Raw genomic sequence first — 27,518 nt, forward strand, 5'->3', positions numbered from 1 at the left:
ATGCGAGTAGTGTTTTGATGTCTGCCAATAAAACAAGTTTACTCCCATACTTTGGAGCGTTTCCTTGATGCCATGATTGTTTCTTTGATTTAACTGAATGTTCTTCAACAACGGAACCGGAAGAAATGATTGGAAATTTTAACCGATTTCAAAAGTCCGAATACGGTTCCAGTTTTTAAAAAAAACAATAACGGGTTGCGATCCCTAATGCGCACCTACCTTTGTCCAGCCAGAAGTCGGGCTTTATGAACGTAGTTCAATACACGAAGACGGACTCGTTAAAGGCAGAGATCGTGTGGACTTTAAACGTGATCTGCAGCCATTACAGTTGCAAATCTTGTGAAAATAATTCAGAAGTGTTTGCAGTCATGTTCCCAGACAGTGACATTGCTAAAAACTACCACTGTGGGGAAAGGAAGACTTCGTACCTGGCTACATTTGGCATCGCTGCCCACTTTTCATCTCTACTGCCTCAAAGCCAGAATAGAGACTGACATATCAACGCTTATTGAGAAGGCTGACAGGCTGTGTGAGGAGGCAGAAGAAAAGAGGAATCTGAGGTTTATGAGGCCAATGCACTCAGAGGCAGACCAAAGGACAAGAGAGCCACTTTGGCACCTCCGCAGCAACAAATAGAGGAGGCACTGGGTAGGCTCAAGGAGCTAGAGTAGGGGTGCTGAAACAGACATCAGTAGAAGACATTTGTGTATATAGTTGCAATTGTAGTTAGAATCAGTTTTTCTGTAGACTGTTGTCTGAAGACATTGACAACGGTCATATCAATGAGAACTACCACAAGGGGCGACAGGTGATCACTGTCACAGGTACTGAGGTACTGGAACATTTGATGAACCAAGAACGGTTGATGGCACCATTGGGTGAGTCTTTTTTCCTTACTCTTGATTTCCCACGATAGCCCTAAATTTTTCGTGTCGGCCCTAAATTTTTCGTGTCAGCCCCTAAGAATGCCCCTAAAAAGCCCTTAAATTTTTTTGGTCAGACTGAGTATGAACCCTGCTATAACACCTGTGGAAATGTGTTAAATGGTGTCAGTCGTGTGCAGGACAGAATTCTTTGACCGTTTTATAAATAGAAACATGAGAAGAGTACAAGAGGCAAGTGTGCCATTTCACAGTTTTCCACACAACATAATTTCTGATCTTATTTGTTCTACTTTTCCCATGTCTGGATTACTTGGGGGCAGCACGATGGAAGTGTTGGCCTCACAGTTGTGAAGACCGTTCAATCCTAGCCCTCCCTGTGTGGAGTTTGGATGTTCTCCCCATATCTGCGTGGGTTTTCTCGGGGCACTCTGGTTTCCTCCCACATCCCAAAAACATGCAACATTAATTGGACACTCTAAATTGCTCCTAAGTGTGATTGTGAGTGAGGTTGTTTGTCTCGATATGCTGTGTAATTGGCCGGCAACCAGTTCAGGGTGTACACTGTCTCCTGCCTGTTGACAGCTGGGATAGGCTCCAGCACTCCTGCGACCCTTGTGAGGATAAGTGACAAAGAAAATGGATGGATGGACCGATTACTTGGGTTATCGGCAACATCCGGTGAAAAGTAAAGATACAAAACTATCTTCAACAGTCACCAGATGATTTAGTACATTTCAAACTAACATGACATCAGACGTCAGAAATAATGGGTGCTAACTTACTGTAATTAAATTAGTTTTTTCAATTAAATTACTTCACATCCACCGAAACTTTATGCATGATACAACATGATACAACATGTTTACGTACAATCGTTGGTGCTAGCACTATCTTATTAGGCTACACATTTGTTGCCTGCTTGTTGCTTGTGACTCCAACCAGTCATTCATCATCCATCCATTTCTGAGTCACTTATCCTCAAAAATGTCACAGGGGTGCTGGAGCCTACATCCACACCTAGAGTCAATTTAAAGTCTTCAATTAACCTAGACGAATCTAGACGATTCATTTATTTGCCACTGCGTACCACCCAGTTGTCAGGGCGCCTCGGAGGGGCCAGCAGACCAACCTGCGTCCTTCAGCATGGGACATGCCCTGTCCACAATGTTTCTCTCAGGTGGACCTTTGGTCTCAGTTTTGTCCTCGATTGATTGGGTGAGGTCATTTGCCTCCAAGTTGTGGACACAGCAATAATTGAACATTTCTTTCAGTATTTTTGCATGCACAATAGTGTGAATTCACTTGGATGTGTCCTTGGGCAGACACCACTGGGATTCTTTCAATGGGTGTGGGACTACTCACTGATTGTATATATACACAAAGTGTTTACAGTATGTATCACCTCACTTCTATTCTCATTCTATCGAGTCCTATAATTCACTTACTCAGTCCCACCACATTCCAGTTATGTAGCCAAGTTCACGATCGTTGTCTTGCATGCTTCTTCTCTTGTCCTTTTCCTGTCCTATCTTGTCCTGTTCTTCCTTTGTGGGGTGTACCGCTACAGTCTCATGCAACATCCACAATGTGTAAGAGATACAAAGGTCAGAAAAGAAACAAGGACTTGTGTATCTTATGTGGAGTCTGGAGAGTGATTGTTCCACAGGCGATGCTGGTAAGAGTGTCTGACATCTGGCAGAGTGCACTTGAAGACAGGCTTGAGCAGTAACACGTGGAAGGTCGGAAGAATTTTGAGAGACTGCGGAATCTGGAGTTGGACGGATGTGGGCTTGATAATCTTAGTGATGGGAAACGGATCAATGAAGTGTGGACTGAGTTTGTGGGATTCTGTTGGAAAAGGGTTAAGGCTAACCACGGGGGGAAAGCAAAATGGTCTGACCAACCTTGTACTCAGGCACAGGGGAATTATGAATGTCTGCGAGCCGTCCCCCCCACCCCCGCAGATCGGACAAAGGGTGCCTTGATGGCCTTCCATATGGACTGGACATTTTTCTAGTATTCCTTCACCAATTCAGGGGTCTCGCCTGACATCTTCCTGTGGATCTACAACTTCCTGATGGTCAGGACACACCAGGTGAGGCTGGGGTACATCACATAATCCACATGCACTATCAGCACATGGGCACCCCAAGGTTGTGTCCTCTTCCCTCTGCTCTTCTCTCTCAACATAAACGACTGCACCTCAAAGCACCCGGCTGTCAAACTCCTGAAGTTCGCAGATGACACCATCATCGAGTCGGCGTGTGGACAGCAAGTCATGAAACTGGAGCTTTGGTGTGGTCATCACAACCTGGCGTTGAACACTCAAAGGCTGTAGAGATGATTGTGGACTTCAGGAGATATCTTTCACCACAGCTGTCTAACTGTCTTGTATCAACCATCGAGAACCTTTAGGTTTTTGGGAATTACAGTCTCACAGGACCTGAAGTTGTAGACGAACATAAACTTCATCCTCAAAAATGTCCATCAAAGGATGTACTTCTTGCTGCTTCTGAGGAGACAAGAGCTACTGAGATAGTTTGACACAGTGGTCATCCACTCACTACTCTGTACCTCCAACACAGTCTGGTTTGGGGTTGCCACAAAAAAAGGATAAACTCAGAGTGAAACACACAATCAAAAACTCTGAATGGATTACAAGCACCACACCACCCACTCTTGAAGACTTGGACACCACTCAAACTAGGTCCAGAGTGGGCAGGCTCCTTTCGGACCCTCCACATCCTGGCCACCATCTCTTCCAGCTCCTTCCGTAGCGTAGGTGCTACCAATCAATGCAAATCAAAACTCGCAGGCATTCTAACATTTTTTCCCTCTTGCAATTAAGGCATTAAATTCTTCATTACTATTACTATTGCTACTATTACCATTTTCTGCCTTGCGCTGTTGTTGGGACGCATCCTCACACCCTACTGGTCCAATCAGTATTAGTATTTAGTTGTTAGATATACTGTAGACTATCGCACAATTCTTCCTGTTAAACTGCACCCTTTGCACAATTGTCTTTGCACTGGTCTATAATGGTGAACCGCAAACAGTTGCATTTCCAGAACTTTCTCTTGCCTGCATCTCCGGACCTGAGCCAGTATGATGGTAGGGTTCTTTTTTTTTACCTCCCTCCCCAAGGCTCTTGTTCCCCGATTGGTCAGTTTGTCCGTTACAGTCAGTAATCTTCAGATTACATCATCTGCATAAAATTAATCCACCTGTGTGCTTCTACTTCTACACTTGTAGGTCACCCTATGTTCTTGCCTCTTCTGGAAAAAAAAGTTCACTTCTGCTATTTCCATCCTTTTTGCAATGTACACCACCATCTTCAAAGTTCCTATTCTGGATGCCGCACTTAACCAGCACTTCTTCATTGCCCCTTTTTCCTTCACCAACATGTCCATTGTAATCTGCACCAACCACAACTCTCTCTGTGTCTGAGATGCTCAAAACTCCTTCACCGAGTTCTTTCCAGAATATCTCCTTCAGATGTAGGTCACATCCTACCTGTGGGGCATAGCCGCTAACCACATTATACATAAGACCCTCAATTTCAGGTTTCATCATTATCACTCGATCTGATACTCTTTTCACCTCCAAGACATTCTTTGCCAGCTCTTCCTTCAAAATAACCCCTACTCCATTTTTCTTCCCATCTTCTCCATGGTAAAATAATTTAAACCCTGCTCCTAAACTTATAGCCTTACTACCTTTACACCTGCTCTCTTGGATACACAACCTATCAACCTTTCTCCTAATCATCATGTCAAAGAATTCCTGAGGTTTTCCTGAAAAAAATCCCAACATTCAACGTCCCTACACTCAGTTGTAGGCTCTGTGCATTCTTCTTCCTCTTCAGCCCACATATCTGGTTTCCTCCTCTTCTTTGTGTTTGGCGGGCATTGTTAACACAGGCCACGACCGATCCGTAAACATGTTGTCATTCAAGGCAAAGGATGCCACATCTCATTTTACCTTCTACCTACCTTCTTTCGGCTTGTCCCTTTCGGGGTTGCCACAGCGTGTCATCTCAGATGAACGCACATATTTGTTTGGGAGAATTTTTACGCCGGATGCCCTTCCTGACGCAACCCTTCTCAGGGAGTTGAGGCCCCAGTTGGATACGAACCCACAACCCCTGGTTTACCAAACCAATGCTCTAATGCCTCCCCATTTTACCATCACAAAATAGATGTTTATTACTGACATATGCTTTAGTGATGTATGCTTTCATAAAAAAGTACAACAGTACATTCCTTCTTCAAATTTGGCTGCACACTCAATTTTCCAAGCTTTAAGTAATGGACAGTTGTTGTTTTCTGTCATGGCCAGAACTCGCAGCTGAACCCAAATGCGCGACTCGCGAGGCTGAGGAGCAGTTTGGGAAGCATCTTTATTTGATCCAAAGTCCAAACACGGGTAAGCAGTCTGCGAAGGCAGCAGTAGCATATTCGGCAGGCGTAAGAGGAAAGTCAAGAATGAGGTGGGGTTCGGTCCACGAGATAGCAACAACAGAGACAAGGAGTTGCTGGAATGCGACATGGGATCAACAATCTGGCAAAGACAACACCGCACGTGTGGCCATAAATACGTAGGACATAATTACGGACATGAGGCACCGGTGTGCGCCGCATCGGGGATCAGCACAGCCATAAAAGGACCAGCACGGCCATGACAGTACCCCACCCCCTAACGGACGGACCCAGACAGCCCAGGAGCATCAGGGTGCACGGCGTGAAAGTCCCTGATGAGGGAGGTATCGACCACAAACCGGGAAGGAATCGTGTTGATTGGGAGGCGCACACGTGCGCCTCATGCTGGCTGATTGGCCCCGGTGTATATAGGACCATGGGAATGACTGGTCCGGCGCCAGATCGTTGCAACTCATGCCCCGTTCCAGCACTTCTGATCATCAACCCGTGTGTACCGACCTACATCTGTTCTCCGACCGACCCCATAAGCCTGACTCCTTTGATACTCCTACCTGCTTTGATCTATCTCCCGTGTACCGACTCCTGCCTGCCCGCTGACCTGCTCTCTATGCCCGACGTCCTGACTACCGGTGCTGCACCTGACTGTCTGCCTGATCCCCGACCTTGGAATAATAAAAGTTTTTCCCGAATTACCTCTGCGTCTCCCGACTCCTGCATTTGTGTCCAACCTCCGTTTTGATGGGTCATGACAGAACAATCTGGCCAAAATAGGACCCAGCAGGAAAAAACCCGGCGTCGCCGGGACCGACGCAAGGTAGACGAACTGCCGGAGGACCAAGCCTGTCCGATCTGGGTTGGCTCAATGACGTCCTCCCCTTCCGTGTCACACGTTCCGCCTGCGAGTTATGAATACGTCCCGACCACGACCCGTCCAGCATCTCACATTCTTTTGGACTCTGATTTTTCGGACTGCGAGGAGGACCGTTATTTATATGACCGGCTGCCTGACTATGACTCAGATTATTTTTACTATGAATCTCTTCGCCCGATTTTCATCCCAGTCAGTCAGTTTGTTTCACCTGCTGCTTTCACGCTGTCCACTGCTCACTGGCAACGGTTAAACCGGCAGACCCGCAGCTGGTGGCGAAGCTTCCAGCCCAGAGGGAGGAGGGGCCACTAAATCACGAAGTGTTCTACCGCGAAATGCGGGTGGAGATGGAGCGGCAGAGCGCCGAACTGGCGGTCCTCACGGCCCAGGTCCGGCAAGGATTAGAGAACCAGCCAAGTTATGCTGACATCGCATAACGGAACTGCTACCAAGCAAGACTCATGTCATTGTCGCAACGGATCCGCTTCCAAGACATGCCCACAATGCAGTTTCAACGGACTCGTTGCTGACTTATGCTCATGTGGCAGTGGCAACTGATCCGCTCCCGAGACACGCCCACATTGCGGTTTTAACTGACTCTCTGCCTCCTCTCGTTCACGCTGCAGTGGCAACTGATCCGCTACCAAGCCAAGCGCACGTTGCATTGGTAACGGATCCGCCAGCTCGCCACGCCCTTGTCGCGGTTTTGGGTGTTTCACTGCGGGCGCACGCGGCGGTGGACAGTGATCCGCTGCCCAGCAGAGCTCACGTGGCAGTGGAGACTGATCCGCCGCCGCCTCACATTGCTGTCCAGGAGGTGGCGACGTCTCCGGAACCGCTTCTCGTCCGTGTCCAGGAGGTGGCGACCGGTCCCCCAGTCACTCCACGCTCCTGCTTTGTCGCCCACCGGTCCACGGTCGTCCCCTGTTCCTGCTTCGACGGCGACTGACACACCCACATGTTCCCGTCCAGGAGGTGGTTATGGCGGCGCCGTCTCACGTTCCCATCCAAGAGGTGGCGATGGTGCCGCCGCCGCCTCACGTTCCTGTCCAGCAGACTCCGGCGAGGGTTCTTGTCCAGCAGATGGCGGCAAGGGTTCCCCAGCCGCCTCATGTTACTGTCCAGAAGTACCGGCAGCGAGCGGCCCGCGGCTACTACACGCGCCTGCTTCATCGCCGACTGGCACTCGGTCATTCCACGCCCCTGTTTCAACGGCAACAGATGATGGCGACAGCTCAGTGGCATCTTCACATTCCTGTCAAGCAGACGGCGACGGAACCACAGTCGTCTTCGTTCCAGTGCCGGCAGCGACCGGTCCGCGGCCGTCCCATGCCCCTGTCTCAACGGCGACAGGAGCTGGGGAGTTCTGATGGGCCACCCCGGAACTGGAAATGCCTCGGGATGGCTTTGATGGTGATTGTGGCGGTCATGGCTTTGGTCTTTCTCTCCGTCATCCTCTTCGCCCCTGATGGTTCCCAACTGCTTCATGACCCAGCCTCGGCAGCAGCGACCACTCCCTGGCCACCTTGTGGCCAAGCCTCGTTGGTGACCAGTCCACGGCTGCCTTCTGGCCAAGCCTCGCGGCGACCAATCCCTGGTCGTCTCGCAGCCACGGCATGGGAGGTCCTTGTCCGGAGCAGTTGCATGTCTTGGTCTGGTTCCTGCTATGCCGTTGGGTTCCTCACCGAGGTTGCCCACCCGAATTGCCCCGTGGGGATCCAGGTGCTTGGCGTCCGGGTCGTCCTCCTGACCTTTCCAGCCGGATGCCTCGTGATTGGTGGCCTGGACGGTCACCAGACAGACTGGAGTTGGGGGTTCCACCCGCCCCTGCATGTGTTAATTCTTGTCTTGTTTCTTTCATTTAGGCACATCCAGGAGCCGTGCCTTAGAGGGGGGAGTACTGTCAAGATCCTGCCGGTCGAGCCCTGGCTGCGCCCGCGCGGTCGCACTGATTGGGAGGCGCACATATGCGCCTCATGCTGGGTGATTGGCCCCGGGAAACCGGAGGACCATGGGAACAACTGCTCCGGCGCCAGGTCGTTGCAACTCATGCCCCGTTCCAGCACCCCTGTATCCCTGATCGTCAACCCATGTGTACCGACCTACGCCTGTTCGCCGACCGACCCCGTAAGCCTGACTCCTTTGATACTCCTGCCTGCTTTGATCGATCTCCTGTGTACCGACTCCTGCCTGCCCGCTGACCTGCTCTCCACACCTGACGTCCTGACTACCACTGCTGCACCTGACTGTCTGCCTGATCCCTGACCTTGGAATAAGAAACAATTTACCGAATTACCTCTGCGTCTCCCGACTTCTGCATCCCCTCCGTTTCGATGGGTCGTGACACATGTCTGAACACATTGGTCATTTGGAGTCTGCTTTGCGGAAGGGAAGTTTAAAGTAAGACATTTTGGAATATCGGTCAACTACTGTGGGGGCTGCAGTGTGACCCCTTGACACAAAGTCTAAGGAGATGTGGAACCATGGGCGTCGTGGAATCGACAGTTTTCTTAGCCACTTATCCTCAAAAGGGTCACGGGAGTGCTTGAGCCTATCCCAGCTGTCATTGGGCAGGAGGCAGGGTACACCCTGAACCGGTTGATAGCCCTTCGCAGGGTACATCGAGACAAACAGCTGCACTCACAATCACACGTAGGGGCAATTTAGAGTGTCCAATTAATGTTGTATGTTTTTGAGATGTGGGAGGAAACTAGAGTGCCCTGAGTAAACCCATCCAGGTACGGGGGAGAACATGCAAACTCCACACAGGTGGGTCCAGGATTGAACCCGGGACCTCAGAACTGTGAGGCCAATGCTTTCCAGGTGACCCACTGTGCCACCCATGTACAAGTATAATGAACAGTGAAAGTGTTTGGAAGTGTATTGTGAGTGTGCTTTTCTCTTTGTGTCACTCACCAGTGTGCTGTCAAGGGTGGACCCAAGTTAATTGTAATTGACTACACCCCACCTGTAACTGTACAGTATAAAATGGGTTGAAAAAAAAAGATAAATTTTGTCTGTTTTCTAATTTAGGTTGAGTCAGTACAGCTTGTTGCTGATGGGAAGGCCCCACGAATTCCACAGCCAGAGGAGGGTGCAAGTTATGAAGGCATTCAGAAGAAATCCAATGCAAAGGTGAGATATTTCATAGCACCTTGTCAATCTGTAATGCAAACTGTGGACACAATCCTTTCCTGAAGGTTTCACAAAGGTTATATATATTTTGAGGTGATGTTACCCATGAGAAATAACTGAAATACAGTAATCCCTGGTTTATTGTGGGTGTTACGTCAGTCCTGGTCCTGAAAGAGGTAAAATCTATGATAAAATAATACATGTAGAAATGCGATACAGGGTTCCCCCGTTACTTCGCACTTCCCTTTTTGCGGATTCAGTGGTTCACAGGGTTTTCTTTATAATAATGAAAAAAAAAAGAAAAATATACCCAGATTGTCATATTGCGGAAAGACACCTTGATACAAGACGCGTGATTGGTTCATGGTGCGACATCACCCAATGAGAGCAGAAGTGACTTTATCCTGTGAGGTAATTGGTTCATCATCGAAGCCTCTCCCAGCAACTTCCCCTGTCCCACCCATTTATTCTTTTGGGTGTAGTCTCATCCACATTGTTGACTGTCTAGCATATGTACCGTATATTCGTGTTGTGTTTGTGACAACTTTTTTAAGCGATACCATTTTATGTAGTTACAATACCACTTCAGCGTTAGGGTTAGGGTTTACCCCAGCGAAAGCTGCCTCCGCAGCGCCCAAGAAGTGGTTAATCCGCGGGCACTTGTATCCTTTTTGGGATCCAGCGGGAGGAAGGACTTTGTGCAGCAATGGCACGAGCAATGTGGTACCCACCGGGATGTCTTCCAGGGCTCCGGAAAGGGCAATTTGCTCTTCGTTGGACCCTGCATTGTGATGGCCCCCCACCCAAAAAAAAACAAAAATTCCAACCTCATCACTGAGGGATGGTGGGGAGCAAGTTTTTAACATGGATGTAACAGGTCTTTTGTGGAATAGGATGCGTGCACATTCTCTTTTAAAAGGACTGTTTACGATCATCATGTGGCAATGGTCCAGGTGAGTGAACTTAAAACCTCTTCGAACCTCTCCTGTGCCATGTGTGTGTGTTGGACTGTGGTATGTGGGTGCGTGTGGTCAGGAAAGAATTCTTCTGACACACCTATGCCACATCTCACCACTGTTCTGCTGCCCTCATACATGTCCTGTACTTCAAACATATTTCTCTGCCACACCAGACTTCCGCATGCAATACCAAAGTTCCTCTCTTGGTGCTCTGTCATAGGCTTTCTCTAGGTCTACAAAGATACAATGTGCAGTGAAGAAAATAAGTATTTGAACACCCTGCTACAGTGCAAGTTCTCCCACTTAGAAATCATGGAGGGGTCTAAAATTTTCATTGTAGGTGCATGTCCACTGTGAGAGAGATAATCGAAAAAGAAAAATCCATAAATCACAATGTATGAATTTTTTAACGATTTATTTGTGTGATTCAAGCTGCAAATAAGTATTTCAACACCTGTCTATCAGCTGTTTTCTTCACTGTAGTTCAAAATACTTAAGTAAACATTCAGAAACTGATTAATCAATTTGAATCATGCCAGTCTGTTTTTGAACAACAGCCAATCTTTACAAAAGGACTGTCATCATGATAGATGGCAAGCATCTCATCTCATGAAAACAAAATTCATTCATCCATCCATTTTCTTACCCAGTTATCTTCACAAGGGTCGCGGAAGTGCTGGAGCCTATTCCAGCTGTCATCGGGCAGGAGGCAAGGTACACCCTGAACTGGTTGGCAGCCAATCACAGGGCACATGGAGACAGACAGTCACACTTACAATCATACCTAGGGACAATTTAGACCAATTAATGTTGCATGTTTTTGGGATGTGGGAGGAAACTGGAGTGCCTAGAGAAAACCCACGCAGGTATGGGGAGAACATGCAAACTCCACACAGGTGGCTGGGATTGAACCCGGGTCCTCAGAACTGTGAGGCCAACGCTTCACTGTTGCGACACTGTGGCGCCCATAATAAAATCCAATTATCACAATTTTGGGTGGTGGATGACTGGTTAGGATCCCTGCCTCACAGTTCTAAGGATGCAAGTTCAAAGACGGCTCTGCCTGTGCGAAGTTTGTATGTTCTCCATTTATTTGGGGGTTTTATGTGACCCATTTCAAAAATGTGCATAGTAGGTTCATACTCTAAATTGCCCATTTGTATGAATGTGAGTGCAAATGGTTGTATGTTTATATGTCCCCTGCAATTGGCTGGCGACCAGTTGGGTGTGTACCCCACCCCACCCTTTTCCCAGTCAGCTGGGATAAGGTCCAGCACACCCGTGATCCTTGTGAGGATAAGCAGTACGAAAAATGGACTAATGATCACAATTACTGGTGTCACTAGGATATTCATAAAAATGTATAAACAAAAAAAATTGATTGTAAAAAAAGAAATATTTTATAGGCTCCGAAAATATTACGGCACATTTAATTTTTGGCAAAACAAAAACATACTCACTACAATCCTACATTTTGGAACAGCAGTAACCAAGTTTAATTTTAACACACACAGATTGCACGAAAGCTACTTAAAAATAACTTGATCTCTTAAAAATTATGGGAAAAATCTCCAATAGTAATATAAACAATAAATAAAATGGCTTAAATTTTGCAAACTTTTGATGATAATGACTGTAATTGGCTGGAAACTGGTCCAGGGTGCACCCCGCCTCCTGTCCGAAGATATCTGGGATAGGCTCCAGCGCTCCCTGAGCCTTCTGAGGGTAAGCGGCTCAGATAATGGCTGGATGGATGATAATAATGACAAATGATGCTTGTTCAGAATAAAGTTTTCATTTTTCACATAATCAACCTTTCATAATACAATAATTAAATGATGTCAAAATTGATGTTCCAGAAAAACAGTTGTTTTTTTTTTTTCGGAATTTGAGTGGAAGCCAGTGATTTGAACACGGAAAATCCGGACTGTGAGGCAAGTGTTCTTTCCATGAAGTTATCAGACTTTTTGACAAAAAAAAAAAAAATATATATATATATATATATATATATATATATATATATATATATATATATACTATAATACAGTGGTCCCCAAATGTTTTCCTGTGAGGAGCACATAACTTTTCGCTTCTCTGATGGGGGTCAGATCACTTTGTAACAGGAAAACTGTGACTACAGGACTACCTAAATGTAAAAATTTGTTTTCCAAAGACCCACACAAATAACCTTTTCCAGATTCTTCACAGAACAAAAGTAAGGAAATAAATAACACTATTAATGAAATAAATAACCCTCCCCGGTTCATCACACACAAAAAAGTCAGGAAATAAATTAGACTATGAATGAAATAAATAATGAACAAATAACCCTCTGGATTTTTACAGAAAAAGTAACATAAACTTAGGTTCAATTTTAGCCCATTTGTCAGAGCAGAATCTTTTATTCAAATGACTCACATGAACAGTCTCTAAATTACTGTGTTCCTTCCTTATAATTCTCTTGTAGGCTTTCAGACATCACTGTTTGCAGCTCTCTCTCATCAACAAAACCACAAAGCAAACGGGCTGAGAAACTGAACCAAGTGCTTCAGCACTGCACAGCACAACCAGTATCACTCACAGTATGGTTGTTGTGATGGATTTGATCCCAGCAGATCTTATTTTGATTATATTTATACTGTATATGCCCAGAATGACTCATTAAAGTGATTAAAGTGAGCTGACCTTTGATGTGAACTGTGTACCAGCATCTGGGTGGTGAGAATTTGAATGTCAGGTTCCATTTTAGTCACTTCCAGTCTCAAACACTGATGCAGATGTTTGTCTGTCAATCTTGATCTCATTGGGCTTTTCAGCAGTTTCATGCGTGAAAAGATTTGCTCGCAGATATACGTGCTGCCAGAAAATGTGGACATTTTCATTGCGTATTTTCTCATGTTAAAGTAAGTGTCATTTGGAAGGGCAGCATAGAAGTCAATGAGACGACTCTTTTCTTTTCGGCTTGTCCCGTTAGGGGTCGCCACAGCATGTCATCTTAGAAGAACACTTATTTTGTTTGGTATAGTTTTACGCTGGAGGCCCTTCCTGACGCAACCCCTCTGCATTTAGCCAGGGAGAGAAGTTTACAGCACCCGGTATTCCCAGCCGGTCTCCCATCCAAGTATAGCTGAGCTTGAATGCGTCTTTCAGAACATCACAGTTCTGGAACCCAGCCAACTCAAGCTGATAAGAAGGCAGGACTTTATTAATGCCGACAACAAAGGGAACACCGCCTTCAGTATTTCCAGTGCTTCCACACACTTTTCAGATGGAAACAGGGCTGCTAGGTTTTCTTCAGAGAGGTTTTGTGTAGCAGGGAGATGTATGAAGCTATGCTTTTTCACTAGTCACAAAAGCAGCTCAAGTTTAACATCAAATGCCTTTATGGGGAAATACGTGTCGCAAATGCGTTTCACTCAGCCTTGAAGCTGCAAGGTAAAGCTATTCAGCATTTCCGTCATGTCCGTTAAAAATGTGAGGTGCCATTTCCATTGATCATCAATCACCTCTGGCACCGTTTTGTTTTGTGAATGAACAAATGTGTTAATTTGGAGTAGCAGCTCGTAAAAATGCCTCAAAACTCTACCCCGGCAACCATCGGACCTCTGCGTGGTACAGCAAGGCTCGCCATGTGCAGATTCCAGTTCAGACAGGAACCCTTGGAACTGCCTGTGTTTAAGTCCCTTTCCTCTAATGAAGTTTATGGATGACACCACAACCTTCATGATGACAGAATCCCACATCAATACTTTGCAGCACAGTGGTTGCTGGTGAATTAGGCAGTGGATTTGTAGGAACAAATGTCATGTTATATGTATTTATGAAATAGTTACTAACTTCTTCTTTTCCTTTCGGCTTGTCCCGTTAGGGGTCGCCACAGCGTGTCATCTTTTGCCATCTTAGCCTATCTTCTGCATCTTCCTCTCTAACTCCAACTGCCCTCATGTCTTCCCTCACCGCATCCATAAACCTTCTCTTTGGTCTTCCTCTCGCTCTTTTGCCTGGCAGCTCCATCCTCAGCACCCTTCCACCAATATACTCACTCTCTCGCCTCTGAACATGTCCAAACCATCGAAGTCTGCTTTCTCGAACCTTGTCTCCAAAACGTCCAACTTTGGCTGTCCCTCTAATGAGCTCTTTTGTAATCCCATCCAACCTGTTCACTCCAAGCGAGAACCCCAGCATCTTCATTTCTGCTACCTCCAGTTCTGCTTCCTGTTGTTTCTTCAGTGCTACCGTCTCTAATCCGTACATCATGGCCGGCCTCACCACTGTTTTATAAACTTTGCCCTTCATCTTCGCAGAGACTCTTCTGTCACATAACACACCAGACACCTTTCGCCAGCTGTTCCAACCTGCTTGGACCCGTTTCTTCACTTCCTTACCACACTCACCATTGTTCTGGATTGTTGACCCTAAATATTTGAAGTCGTCCACCCTCGCTATCTTTTCTCCCTGTAGCCTCGCTCTTCCCCCTCCACCTTTCTCATTTACGCACTTATATTCTGTTTTACTTCGGCTAATCTTCATTCCTCTCCTTTCCAGTGCATGTCTCCATCTTTGTAATTGTTCCTCCACCTGCTCCCTGCTTTCACTGCATATCACAGTATTATCTATAAACATCATGATCCAAGGGGATTCCAGTCTAACCTCATCCGTCAGCCTATCCATTACCACAGCAAACAGGAAGGGGCTCAGAGCTGATACCTGATGCAGTCCCACCTCCACCTTAAATTCTTCTGTCACACCTAAGGCACACCTCACCATTGTTCTGCTGCCATCATACATGTCCTGTACTATTTTAACATACTTCTCTGCCACACCAGACTTACGCATGAAGTACCACAGTTCCTCTCTTGGTACTCTGTCATAGGCTTTCTCTAGATCTACAAAGACACAATGTAGCTCCTTCTGACCTTCTCTGTGCTTTTCCACTAGCATCCTCAAGGCAAATAATGCATCTCTGGTACTTTTTCTAGGCATGAAACCATACTGTTGCTCGCAGATACTTACTTCTGTCCTGAGTCTAGCCTCCACTACTCTTTCCCATAACTTCATTGTGTGGCTCATCAACTTTATTCCTCTATAATTCCCACAGCTCTGAAGATCCCCTTTGTTCTTAAAAATGGGAACTAGAACACTTTTCTTCCATTCTTCAGGCATCTTTTCGCCCGCAAGTATTCTGTTGAATAAGTTGGTCAAAATCTCCACAGCCATCTCTCCAAATTGCTTCCATACCTCTACCGGAATGTCATCACGACCAACTGCCTTTCCATTTTTCATCCTTTGTAGTGCCTTTTTGACTTCCCCCTTAGTAATCATTGCCACTTCCTGGTCCTTCACACTTGCCTCTTCAACCCTTCCTTCTCTCTCATTTTCTTCATTCATCAACTTCGCAAAGTATTCTTTCCATCTTTTTAACACACTACTGGCACCAGTCAACACATTTCCATCTCTATCCTTAATCACCCTAACCTGCTGCACATCCTTCTCATCTCTATCCCTCTGTCTGGCAAACCTGTAGAGATACTTTTCTCCTTCTTTCGTGTCAAACCTGGTGTACATGCCTTCATATGCCTCTTGTTTAGCCTTTGCCACCTCTACCTTTGCCCTACGTCGCATTTCGATGTACTCCTTTCGCCTCTCCTCAGTCCTCTCACTGTGCCACTTCTTCTTCCCTAATCCCTTTTCTTGTATGACTGCCTGTATTTTGGGGTTCGACCACCAAGTCTCCTTCTCCCCTTTCCTACAAAAAGACACACCAAGTACTCTCCTGCCTGTCTCTCTGATTACCTTGGCTGTCGTAGTCTAGTATTCCGGGAGCTTCTGCTGTCCATCGAGAGCCTGTCTCACCTCTTGCTGAAAGGCCGCACAATATTCTTCCTTTCTCAGCTTCCACCACATGGTTCTCTGCTCTACCTTTGTCCTCTTAATCTTCCTACCCACCACCAGAGTCATCCTACACACCCCCATCCTATGCTGTCGAGCTACACTCTCCCCTACCACTACTTTACAGTCTGTAATCTCCTTCAGATTACATCGTCTGCACAAAATATAATCCACCTGCGCGCTTCTACCTCCACTCTTGTAGGTCACTATATGTTCCTGCTTCTTCTGGAAAGTGTTCACTACAGCCATCTCCATCCTTTTTGCAAATCCACCACCATCTGTCCCTCAAAGTTCCTTTCCTGGATGCCGTACTTACCCATCACTTCTTCATTACCCCTGTTTCCTTTACCAATATGTCCATTACAATCTGCACCAATCACAACTCTCTCGCTGTCTGGGATGCTCAGAACTATTTCATCTAGTTCCTTCCAGAATTTCTCTTTCAACTCTAGGTCACATCCTACCTGTGGTGCATAGCCGCTAACCACATTATACATAACACCCTCAATTTCAAATTTTAGTCTCATCACTCGATCTGATACTCTTTTCACCTCCAAGACATTCTTAGCCAGCTCTTCCTTTAAAATAACCCCTACTCCATTTCTCTTCCCATCTACTCCGTGGTAGAATAATTTAAACCCTGCTCCCAAACTTCTAGCCTTACTACCTTTCCACCTGCTCTCTTGGATGCACAGAATATCAACCTTTCTCCTAATCATCATGTCAACCAACTCCTGTGCTTTTCCTGTCATAGTCCCAACATTCAAAGTCCCTTTACTCAGTTGTAGGCTCTGTGCATTCCTCTTTTTCTTCTGACGCTGGATCCGGTTTCCTCCTCTTCTTTGTCTTCGACCCACAGTAGCTGAATTTCCACCGACGCCCTGCAGGTTAGCAGTGCCGGGTGCGGGCGTTGTTAACCCGGGCTACGACCGATCCGGTATGGGATTCTTTAGATGAACGCTCATATTTGTTTGGCAAGGTTTTTACGCCGGATGCCCTTCCTGACGCAACCCTCTGCATTTATCTGAGCTTGGGACCGACCTACAGATTACACTGGTTTGTGCCCCCATAGGGCTGCATTAAAATAGTTACTGACTAATAGTTAATGAAAATAGTTCAGAACTAAGGAACATTTTATTGCAAAACCTCAACTTTATTATGAAATACAAATACACATGAATGACAAATAAATCCAAATACTCTCTGGTACTGTTCAGGGAGCCGTTGTTTGGGGACCGCTGGGGACGATTATTATAGTATAATGCATCAAAAGGACGTGTTTGCATTAATGTATGATCATGTTAATTTACTGTATTTACAACTTCTCTCCTTATGAAGAGTTTCCTGCCTTTTTGGAACTCCGAATCCCGATTATGGAAGCTTGTCCTAATTGGCTACTATGTAATTTGTACACTTGCTTATCTTATCATTGTGTTCATGAGCAATCAGTATGATCAATTTCTTTCCAATGATTATTGTGGGACTTTATGAATAAGGTAGCGTTGCACTTAAGCAATTTAAATACATTAGTAAGAGGTAAGCTTCAATTTTATCTGGGTACTCTGGTTTCTTCCACATTCCAAAAACATGTATGGTAGGTTCAGTGAATAGTCTAAATTTCTCATAGGTGTGAATTTTAGCGAGAATGGTTGTTTATATGTGCCCTTTGATTGACTCAGTGTGTACCACAGCTCTTGCCCAGTCAGCTGGGATAAGCTCCACCACACATTGGGCATCATTGTGTCAATGAGAAATCAATAAGGTCCATTTGTTTCCATTAATTATCATTTATTACAGTTTTTGGATCTGTATGAATAAGGTAGCATTGTACTTCAGGGATTTATATACATTTGCATGTTGATTTCAAAGCATTTTACTCTCCATTAGATCAATCTGGCTCAGCCAGCAGAGGCAATCCACAACTGGATACGTGGCCATGACAAAATCCCTGGTGCCTGGACGGTTATTGAAGGCAAGGTGAGTTTTTTCAAACACATGAAATCACACAGTTGAGATAGAAACTTCTCAGCCTATATGGTTCAATACAAGGGCTACATAATTTATTTTGTAATGAAAGACCCGTTCATAAAACCATACATTCACAGTCAGTAACAGTGAAGCCACAGACTTGAATTTTCTGTTAATCCCAACATGGTGTAACTATATCTAAATTTAGTGGTGTCTCTCAACCTGGAGTCGAGAAAGAGATCCTGTCCCAACTGGGGGAGTTCAGGTATCCTGGGTTCTTGTTCACCAGTGAGAGAAGAATGGAGCAGGAGGTTGACAGGCATAATAATACAGCATTTGCAATGAGGTGAATGCTGCATCGGTCTGTCATATTAAATAGGAGCTCAGCCGAAAGTTAAAACTCACAATGTACTGTCTGATGAAGTGTTCTACCCCTGGGACCCGGTCTTGGATAAGTAAAAGATAGATAGATGTCAGATTTAAAATTTGTCATAAATGTTCTGAAGCTACCTAAACCCCCTTAAAATGCTAAATGGTTTATTCCAAATGATAGGCTACTGTTGAGTCTGGAGGTATAGAGGGCTACAACAAGCGGAAAGAGAAGGAGAAGGAGTTAAAGCACAATTCAGAAAAATACTTCTTTTTTTTTTTAATATTGATGAAATACCAAAGTTGTAATCAGAACTTTAGAGTTAAAAAAAAATGGCATGGGTGTGCGTGACCAGAAGCAGGTAATGTTAGCCTCCACTGCTGTTTGCTCTTTTTTTAAAGAGCTTTTTTTTTTTAAGCACACAAAGACAGTAAATCAGGTGACAGCTACACTTGTGTTACTGTTAGTGCACCAACTTTACCAGCAAAATATCAAGAATACTTATATTTTATCCACAAAAAAGTAGTTATTTGAATTACAATAATAATAAATAAAAATAATAATAAATACAAACTTTCCTGGTCAAAAAAGAAATGGGCAGAAATTAAAATAAAATAAATCCCCCAAATACCTAAAATAATTCAACTATGATATATATATATATATACACACACACACACACACACACACACACACAAACACACACACACACACACCACACACACACACACAGAGAGAGAGAGAAAACAGGAAAGGAAAACAATAGCAATTTTTATTTTCTCATATGCATGGATTGACTATTTTTTGTTTGGTTATAAACTCCACACAATCAATACCAAGCTCTCTTGGGTAAATATTCCAGTTCTGTTATTTACCTCCAATAAAGCACAGAAAGAAATTGCTTGACATTTTTCTGTTAAAGTGTTGTTCTTTGTAGCAACTAATAAAGGAATCATATTTAATTAATCTAAAATAACCAAAGTAAGTGAATATATACTTATCATACATAATACAATATCAAGATAATTTTAGTAGTATTGTTTATTATGCAGGAGTACCATTACAACAATATTAACTATTAGTAGTAAGTAAAACTACTCACTGTTTGAAGACACTTGACTGATCAATGACCGTGAGGAAACATGAAGGTGTTTGCAAAGAGGTACTGCCACCTTGCATCATGATAATATATGTAGTGTATTGGAGCATGTCCTGTTAGATTTGCGCAAAATTTTATTTCGGTTTAGGGACATAATTTAGTGACCAAAAACAAAAAATGGAGGTGCAATTGTTGTTAGATAATTTACGTTGAAGTGTCCACTGTAATCTTCATTTTGTTTGAGATTAGTAAAGAACGTTTTCCATCTATGTTCTGTCGGGCGAGGCCAGGCCACTGCGTTGTGTGCAGCTGCCTCAGGCACAGCTCCTGACGTGCACCTCATTAACACTAATTAGTCCATACCTATAAGCCTTGTGTGTTGTATTGTCAGTTGCCCGTTCGTTGTGTTTGAGACTAAATCGTTGTGTGTGAGTACACAAGCGTCTTGTTGGTTTATTTACCTCGTTACAGCGTTGCTGCGCAACTATAGTCAAGTTTCGTTTTGTTCATGTTCCGAGTTTTTGTCTCATAGTTATCGACTTCGTTTCAATGTTTTGCCTTGATTCTGCCTTTTTGGACTGCTTACCCTTTGACCTCTGCCTAAATTGAACTACCCTTGAAAATCATGTCCCTGCGTCGGAGTCCTGCATTTGGGTTCAACCCCACGTCGCCTGCTCGTGACAGAATGAACTAGCCATGCATGGACTAAGCTGACTTCTTCTTTTCCTTTCGGCTGTCCCGTTAGGGGTCGCCACAGCGTGTCATCTTTTGCCATCTTAGCCTATCTCCTGCATCTTCCTCTCGAACCCCAACTGCCCTCATGTCTTCCCTCACCACATCCATAAACCTTCTCTTTGGTCTTCCTCTCGCCCTTTTGCCTGGGAGCTCCATCCTCAGCATCCTTCTACCAATATACTACTCTCTTCGCCTCTGAACATGTCCAAACCATCGAAGTCTGCTCTCTCGAATCTTGTCTCCAAAACATCCAGCTTTGGCTGTCCCTCTAATGAGCTCATTTCTAATCCTATCCAACCTGGTCACTCCGAGCGAGAACCTCAACATCTTCATTTCTGCCACCTCCAGTTCAGCTTCCTGTTGTTTTTCAGTGCCACCGTCTCTAATCCGTACATCATGGCCGGCCTCACCACTGTTTTGTAAACTTTGCCCTTCATCCTAGCAGACACTCTTCTGTCACATAACACACCAGACACCTTTCGCCAGCTGTTCCAACCTGCTTGGACCCGTTTCTTCACTTCCTGACCACACTCTCCATTGCTCTGTATTGTTGACCCCAAGTATTTGAAGTCGTCCACCCTCGCTCTCTCTTTCCCTGTAGCCTCATTCTTCCCCCTCTACTTTTCTCATTCACGCACATATATCTGTTTTACTTCGGCTAATCTTCATTCCTCTCCTTTCCAGTGCATGTCTCCATCTTTCCAATTGTTCCTCTGCGTGCTCCCTGCTTTCACTGCATATGACAATATCATCTGCGAACATCATGGTCCAAGGGGATTCCAGTCTAACCTCATCTGTCAGCCTATCCATTACCACTGCAAACAGGAAGGGGCTCAGAGCTGATCCCTGATGCAGTCCCACCTCCACCTTAAATTCCTCTGTCACACCTAAGGCACACCTCACCATTGTTCTGCTGCCATCATACATGTCCTGTACTATTTTAACATACTTCTCTGCCACACCAGACTTACGCATGCAGTACCACAGTTCCTCTCTTGGTACTCTGTCATAGGCTTTCTCTAGATCCACAAAGACACAATGTAGCTCCTTCTGACCTTCTCTGTACTTTTCCACGAGCATCCTCAAGGCAAATAATGCATCTGTGGTACTCTTTCTAGGCATGAAACCATACTGTTGCTCGCAGATACTTACTTCTGTCCTGAGTCTAGCCTCCACTACTCTTTCCCATAACTTCATTGTGTGGCTCATCAACTTTATCCTCTATAGTTCCCACACCTCTGAACATCCCCTTTGTTCTTAAAAATGGGAACTAGAACACTTTTCCTCCATTCTTCAGCATCTTTTCGCCCGCTAGTATTCTGTTGAATAAGTTGGTCAAAAACTCCACAGCCATCTCTCCAATTGCTTCCATACCTCTACCGGTATGTCATCAGGACCAACTGCCTTTCCATTTTTCATCCTTTGTAGTGCCTTTCTGACTTCCCCCTTAGTAATCATTTCCACTTCCTGGTCCTTCACTCTTGCCTCTTCAACTCTTCCTTCTCTCTCATTTTCTTCATTCATCAACTTCTCAAAGTATTCTTTCCATCTATTTAGTACACTACCGGCACCAGTCAACACATTTCCATCTCTATCCTTAATCACCCTTACCTGCTGCACATCCTTCCCATCTCTATCCCTCTGTCTGGCCAACCTGTAGAGATCCTTTTCTCCTTCTTTCGTGTCCAACCTGGTGTACATGTCTTCATATGCCTCTTGTTTAGCCTTTGCCACCTCTACCTTTGCCCTACGTCGCATCTCGATGTACTCCTTTCGCCTCTCCTCAGTCCTCTCAGTATCCCACTTCTTCTTCGCTAATCTCTTTCCTTGTATGACTCCCTGTATTTTGGGGTTCCACCACCAAGTCTCCTTCTCCCCTTTCCTACCAGATGACACACCAAGTACTCTCCTGCCTGTCTCTCTGATCACCTTGGCTGTCGTCGTCCAGTCTTCCGGGAGCTTCGGTTGTCCATCGAGAGCCTGTCTCAACCTCTTTCCGGAAGGACCGCACGACATTCTTCCTTTCTCAGCTTCCACCACATGGTTCTCTGCTCTACCTTTGTCTTCTTAATCTTCCTACCCACCACCAGAATCATCCTACATACTACCATCCTATGCTGTAGCTACACTCTCCCCTACCACTACTTACAGTCAGTAACCTCCTTCAGATTACATCGTCTGCACAAAATATAATCTACCTGCGTGGTTCTACCTCCGCTCTTGTAGGTCTATATGTTCCTCCCTCTTCTGGAAATAAGTGTTCACTACAGCCATCTCCATCCTTTTTGCAAAGTCCACCACCATCTGCCCTTCAAAGTTCCTTTCCTGGATGCCGTACTTACCCATCACTTCTTCATCGCCCCTGTTTCCTTTACCAATATGTCCATTACAATCTGCACCAATCACAACTCTCTCGCTGTCTGGGATGCTCAGAACTACTTCATCTAGTTCCTTCCAGAATTTCTCTTTCAACTCTAGGTCACATCCTACCTGTGGTGCATAGCCGCTAACCACATTATACATAACACCCTCATTTCAAATTTTAGTCTCATCACTCGATCTGAACTCTTTTTACCTCCAAGACATTCTTAGCCAGCTCTTCCTTTAAAATAACCCCTACTCCATTTCTCTTCCCATCTAATCGGTGGTAGAATAATTTAAACCCTGCTCCCAAATTCTAGCCTTACTACCTTTCCACCTGCTCTCTTGGATGCACAGAATATCAACCTTTCTCCTAATCATCATGTCAACCAACTCCTGTGCTTTTCCTGTCATAGTCCCAACATTCAAAGTCCCTACACTCAGTTGTAGGCTCTGTGCATTCCTCTTTTTCTTCTGACGCTGGATCCGGTTTCCTCCTCTTCTTTGTGTTCACCCACAGTAGCTGAATTCCACCGACGCCCTGTAGGTTAGCAGTGCCGGGGGCGGGCGTTGTTAACCCGGGCCACGACCGATCCGGTATGGGATTCTTTAGATGAACGCTCATATTTGTTTGGCACAGTTTTTACGCCGGATGCCCTTCCTGACGCAACCCTCTGCATTTATCCGGGCTTGGGACCGGCCTACAGATGCACTGGTTTGTGCCCCCATAGGGCTGCATTGGACTAAGCTGACTCAGACCTGATAAACCTTGAACTTCAAGCTCGGCGGGATGAAGAATTTGCTGCTCTTCAAGTGGTCGAAGAATTTGCTATTTTCCGACTCCGTTTCAAGGACCAATTGGAGCGGTGGAATTGCACGATGAATCATTTGTCCTCGCTGGTTCCGCTTATCGTGTACCAAGCTCAGGAGATGGGATTAATCGACCACCACCTCTTGTTTTTGGTCTGGTAACTCCTGGTCTGTGGGGTTCACCTCCATCTGCTGTTTTGTCGGCGCAAGGTCTTCGGCGACATACCTTCGCCCATGTGGTCCACCGGCGGTGTTCACCCATTGCCGTCTCCTGCTCATGCTTCAACGTCCAGCCCGCCACCACGCTCTCCGGCAGAGGAACGCAATGTACAACCGGCACCTCTCACCTCTGTTTAGGCGGCTTTCGGTCTGCAGCCACTCCCTCCCTCTTGGTTCAGCTGCGGCAGCCAGTCTGCACCATTCGGTACATGCTCTGTTGTTCTAGTGACGCCCAGTGCAAGTCAACCACTACGTGCTCATGTCTTATTGGTGCCCGACCTGCAACGGTCACCACAGACTCTTGTTCCGGCAGCGCCTAGCAGGTTTCATCCACTATGGGCTTATGTTTCATTGGCACCCGACCCACAAAGTCCACCATGTCCTGTTGTTCCGGCGGCACCCGGCACATGCTGTCCAACGCGTACTCAGGTCTCATCTGCGCCCAACCCACAGCGTTCGACTAGAGTTAAGCTTTATACCTCCCGCTTAACTCCTAAGCCACGTAATATCTGCCAGTGAGTCAACTCGTTCTATATCACACATTTCCCGTTTCACCTTCACGAGTCCATGTGCACTCTGTCACTCTCGTATAGACACCTATCAAGCCTCGATTGCAGCTGGCTGAGTAGGCACCTATTGACCCACAGCCACCTCTGGCTTGTGTCGCAGTAGTCCCGGACGCCCAGCTGCCATGTGCCCATGTCATGGTGGTGCGGGACCCATGTCTGCCTCTGCTCATGTCGTGGTGGAGTTCAGCCGTCTCTTCCCCATGTAGCGGTGGCGCTCATTCCCCAGCCTCCTTTCACCCATGCCTTGGCGGCGCTCACCCCCAAGCCACCTCACACCCATGATCGGTAGTGCTCATGCCACAGCCACCTCTTGACCATGCCTCAGCGACGCTTGACCAACAGAAACAGCATCCGCCGCCTCTCAACCATCCCTCAGTGGTGTTCGACCAGCAGCAGGAGCTGCCCTCTCTCGACCATGCTTTGGCGGTGCTTGACCAGCAGCATCCGCTGCCTCTATACCAGGCCTCGGCAGTGCTCGACCAGCAGCAGAAGCCACCGCCTCTCAACCGCGCCTCAGTGGTGTTTCGTCTGCAACCTGCTCCTGTTTGGTTCCTGCTTTGCCATTGGGACCCTTCTCATGAACTGAGTCGTCCCATAGGGACGTTGGTGCTTGGCGTCCTAGCTGACCTCCCGACCTCCTCAGTCAAGTTTCTTGCTTTGGTTGGCCTGGACAGCCACCAGACTGGGGTGGGGGTATGGTTTTAATTGACTAGGTCTCCCACTTCACAAATGAATTTGGGTGTGCATCATTTCCTGACAGTTTTAATGCACCTTTGACAAGGTAGGCCTCAGAGCTGAAGCGGCCATAGGAAGGTTAGGTTAACTGTTTTATTATCACAGGTCATCCATCCTCAAATCTTCATGCTGTATTTATGGAACCTCGAAATGGACGCAGCGTGATCTAATCTGATGGTTTATCTCATAACGTAATCAAGTCACCACTACCACATGCACATGGACAGATACATCTTATCTAACTCAGAAACAGTGATTTAGTATTGATTTTCCGAGTCAGCTTCAGCAGGGAAACCCAGACTTCCCTTTCCCCAGCCACTTCTTCCAGCTCTTCTGTAGGGATCCTGATGCGTTCCCAGGCCAGCCGAGTGACGTCTCTCCAGTGTGTCCTGGGTTGTCCCTTGGGGTTCTTTCTGGTGGGACATGCCCAGAACACATCACCAGAGAGGTGTCCAGGAGGCTTCTGGATCAGATGCCCCAGCCAACTTGTCTGGCTCCTCTCAATCCAGACAACACTGAACCCCTCCTGGATGACCGGGCTTCTCACCCTATCTTTAAGGGAGAACCCAGACACCCTGCGGAGGAAACTCATTTTGGCCGCTTGTATCTGGGCTCTTGTTCTTTTGGTCACAACCCACATCTCGTGTCCATAAGTAAGGGTAGGAAAGTAAATCGACTGGTAAATTGAGGGATTAACCTTTCGATTTAGCACCCTCTTCACCACTGGACGGACCGATACAAAGTCCGCATCACTGCTGATGCTGAACCAACCCACCTGTCAATCTCACGCTCCATTCTTTCCATACCCCATTACTTAAGAAGACCCCAAGATACTTGGGGCAGGATCTCATCCCCAACCCATAAAGGGCATGCCACCCTTTTCCGACTGAGGACCATGGTCTCAGATTTGGTGGGGCTGATCCTCATCCCAGCCGTTTCACACTCTGCTGCGAACCGCTCCAATGACATTTGGAGATTACTGCTTAATGAAGCCAACAGAACCACATCATATGCAAAGAGCAGCGATGCGATGCGGATGCCACCAGACCGGACACACTCTATGCCTCTGGGATTCCGTTCATAAAAGTTATGAACAAAATCGGTGACAAAGGGCGGCCTTGGCGGAGTCCAACTCTCACCAGAAACAAGTCCGACTTATTTCCGGCAATGCAGACCAAATTCTGGTCGTACAAGGACCGCACAGCCCGTATCAGGGGGTTCGGTACGCGATATTCCTGCCTGACGAACCCCCCAAGGACTCCCTGAAGGACACGGTCAAATGCCTTCTCCAAGTCCACAAAACACATGTCGACGGTTGGGCGAACTCCCATGCACACTCGAGGATCCTGACGAGGGTATAGAGACGGTCCACTGTTCCACGGCCAGGACGAAAACCACATAACTCCTCCTGAATCTGGGATTCAACTTGGTGACCAACGCTCCTCTATAGCACCCCTGAACAGAGAGGCTGAGCAGTGTCACTCCCCTATACCTGGTACCAAGGAGCTTTTTAACCACCTCAGTGACCTCAACCCCAGGGATAGAGGGCCTGTGTCGGCGAACCCAGACTCAAGTTCCTCATGGGAAGGCGTGTTGGTGGAATTGAGGAGGTCTTTGAAGTATTCTCCCCACCGACTCAAAAAATCCCAAGTTTAAGTCAGCAGTGCCCCATCCCCACTATACACAGTGTTGACGGTGCACTGCTTTCCCCTCCCGAGACGCCGGAAGGTGGACTAGAGTTTCCTCAAAGCTGTCATGAAGTCCTTCTCCATGGCCTCACTGAACTCCTCCCACGCCCGGGTTTTTGCCTCAGTGACTACCGAAGCTGCATTCCACTTGGCCAGCCAGTGCCCATGAGCTGCCTCGGAAGTCCTACCGGCCAAAAATGACCAAAAGGACTCCTTCTTCAGCTTGACAACATCCCTCACTGTTTTTGTCCACGAACGTGTTTGGGGGTTGCCGCCACGACAGGCACTGACCACAGCTCCGCTCGGCCGCCTTGGCAATGGAGGCGAGGAACATTGTCGACTCAGACTCAATGTCCCCCGCTTCCCCTGGAACTTCCTTCTGATAGGGGAATCTGCCAGCCGTACCCAGCAGACCCTCACAATACATTTTGGACCTGCTATGTTGGACCGGCATCTTCCCCCACCATCGGAGCCAACTCACCACCAAGTCAAGATCAGCTGACAGCTCCGCCCCCCTCTTCACCCGAGTGTCCAGGATGCGCGGTTGCAAGTCCGATGACATGACTACAAAGTCGATCATCGAACTGTAACCCAGGATGTCCTGGTGTCAAGTGCACATGTGGACACCCTTATGCCTGAACATGGTGTTATTGACAATCCGTAGTGAGCAAAGTCCAATAACAGAACACCACTCTGGTTCGAATCGGCGGTGGCTGTTCTTCCCGATCACGAATGATGGCGTCCCCAGAAGGGGTTCTCTAGCACTCACTGTAAAGACTCCAGTAAG

The 27,518-nt window shown here is 46.5% G+C and overlaps 1 protein-coding gene across 4 annotated transcripts in view; it reads left to right on the forward strand.

Moving 5' to 3' along the window:
• The window catches only part of LOC133493198 (mitochondrial 10-formyltetrahydrofolate dehydrogenase-like), a 212,475-nt gene that overhangs the window by 22,611 nt on the left and 162,346 nt on the right, over positions 1-27,518 (forward strand). For all 4 annotated transcript variants that reach the window (XM_061806244.1, XM_061806245.1, XM_061806246.1 and 1 more), the window contains 2 exons: positions 9,228-9,329; positions 18,065-18,154. In XM_061806244.1, the coding sequence (XP_061662228.1) occupies positions 9,228-9,329; positions 18,065-18,154 (192 nt within the window). The remainder of the gene's footprint in view (positions 1-9,227; positions 9,330-18,064; positions 18,155-27,518) is intronic.

Source organism: Syngnathoides biaculeatus, chromosome 20, assembly GCF_019802595.1.
Source record: "Syngnathoides biaculeatus isolate LvHL_M chromosome 20, ASM1980259v1, whole genome shotgun sequence".
Classification (NCBI taxonomy): domain Eukaryota; kingdom Metazoa; phylum Chordata; class Actinopteri; order Syngnathiformes; family Syngnathidae; genus Syngnathoides; species Syngnathoides biaculeatus.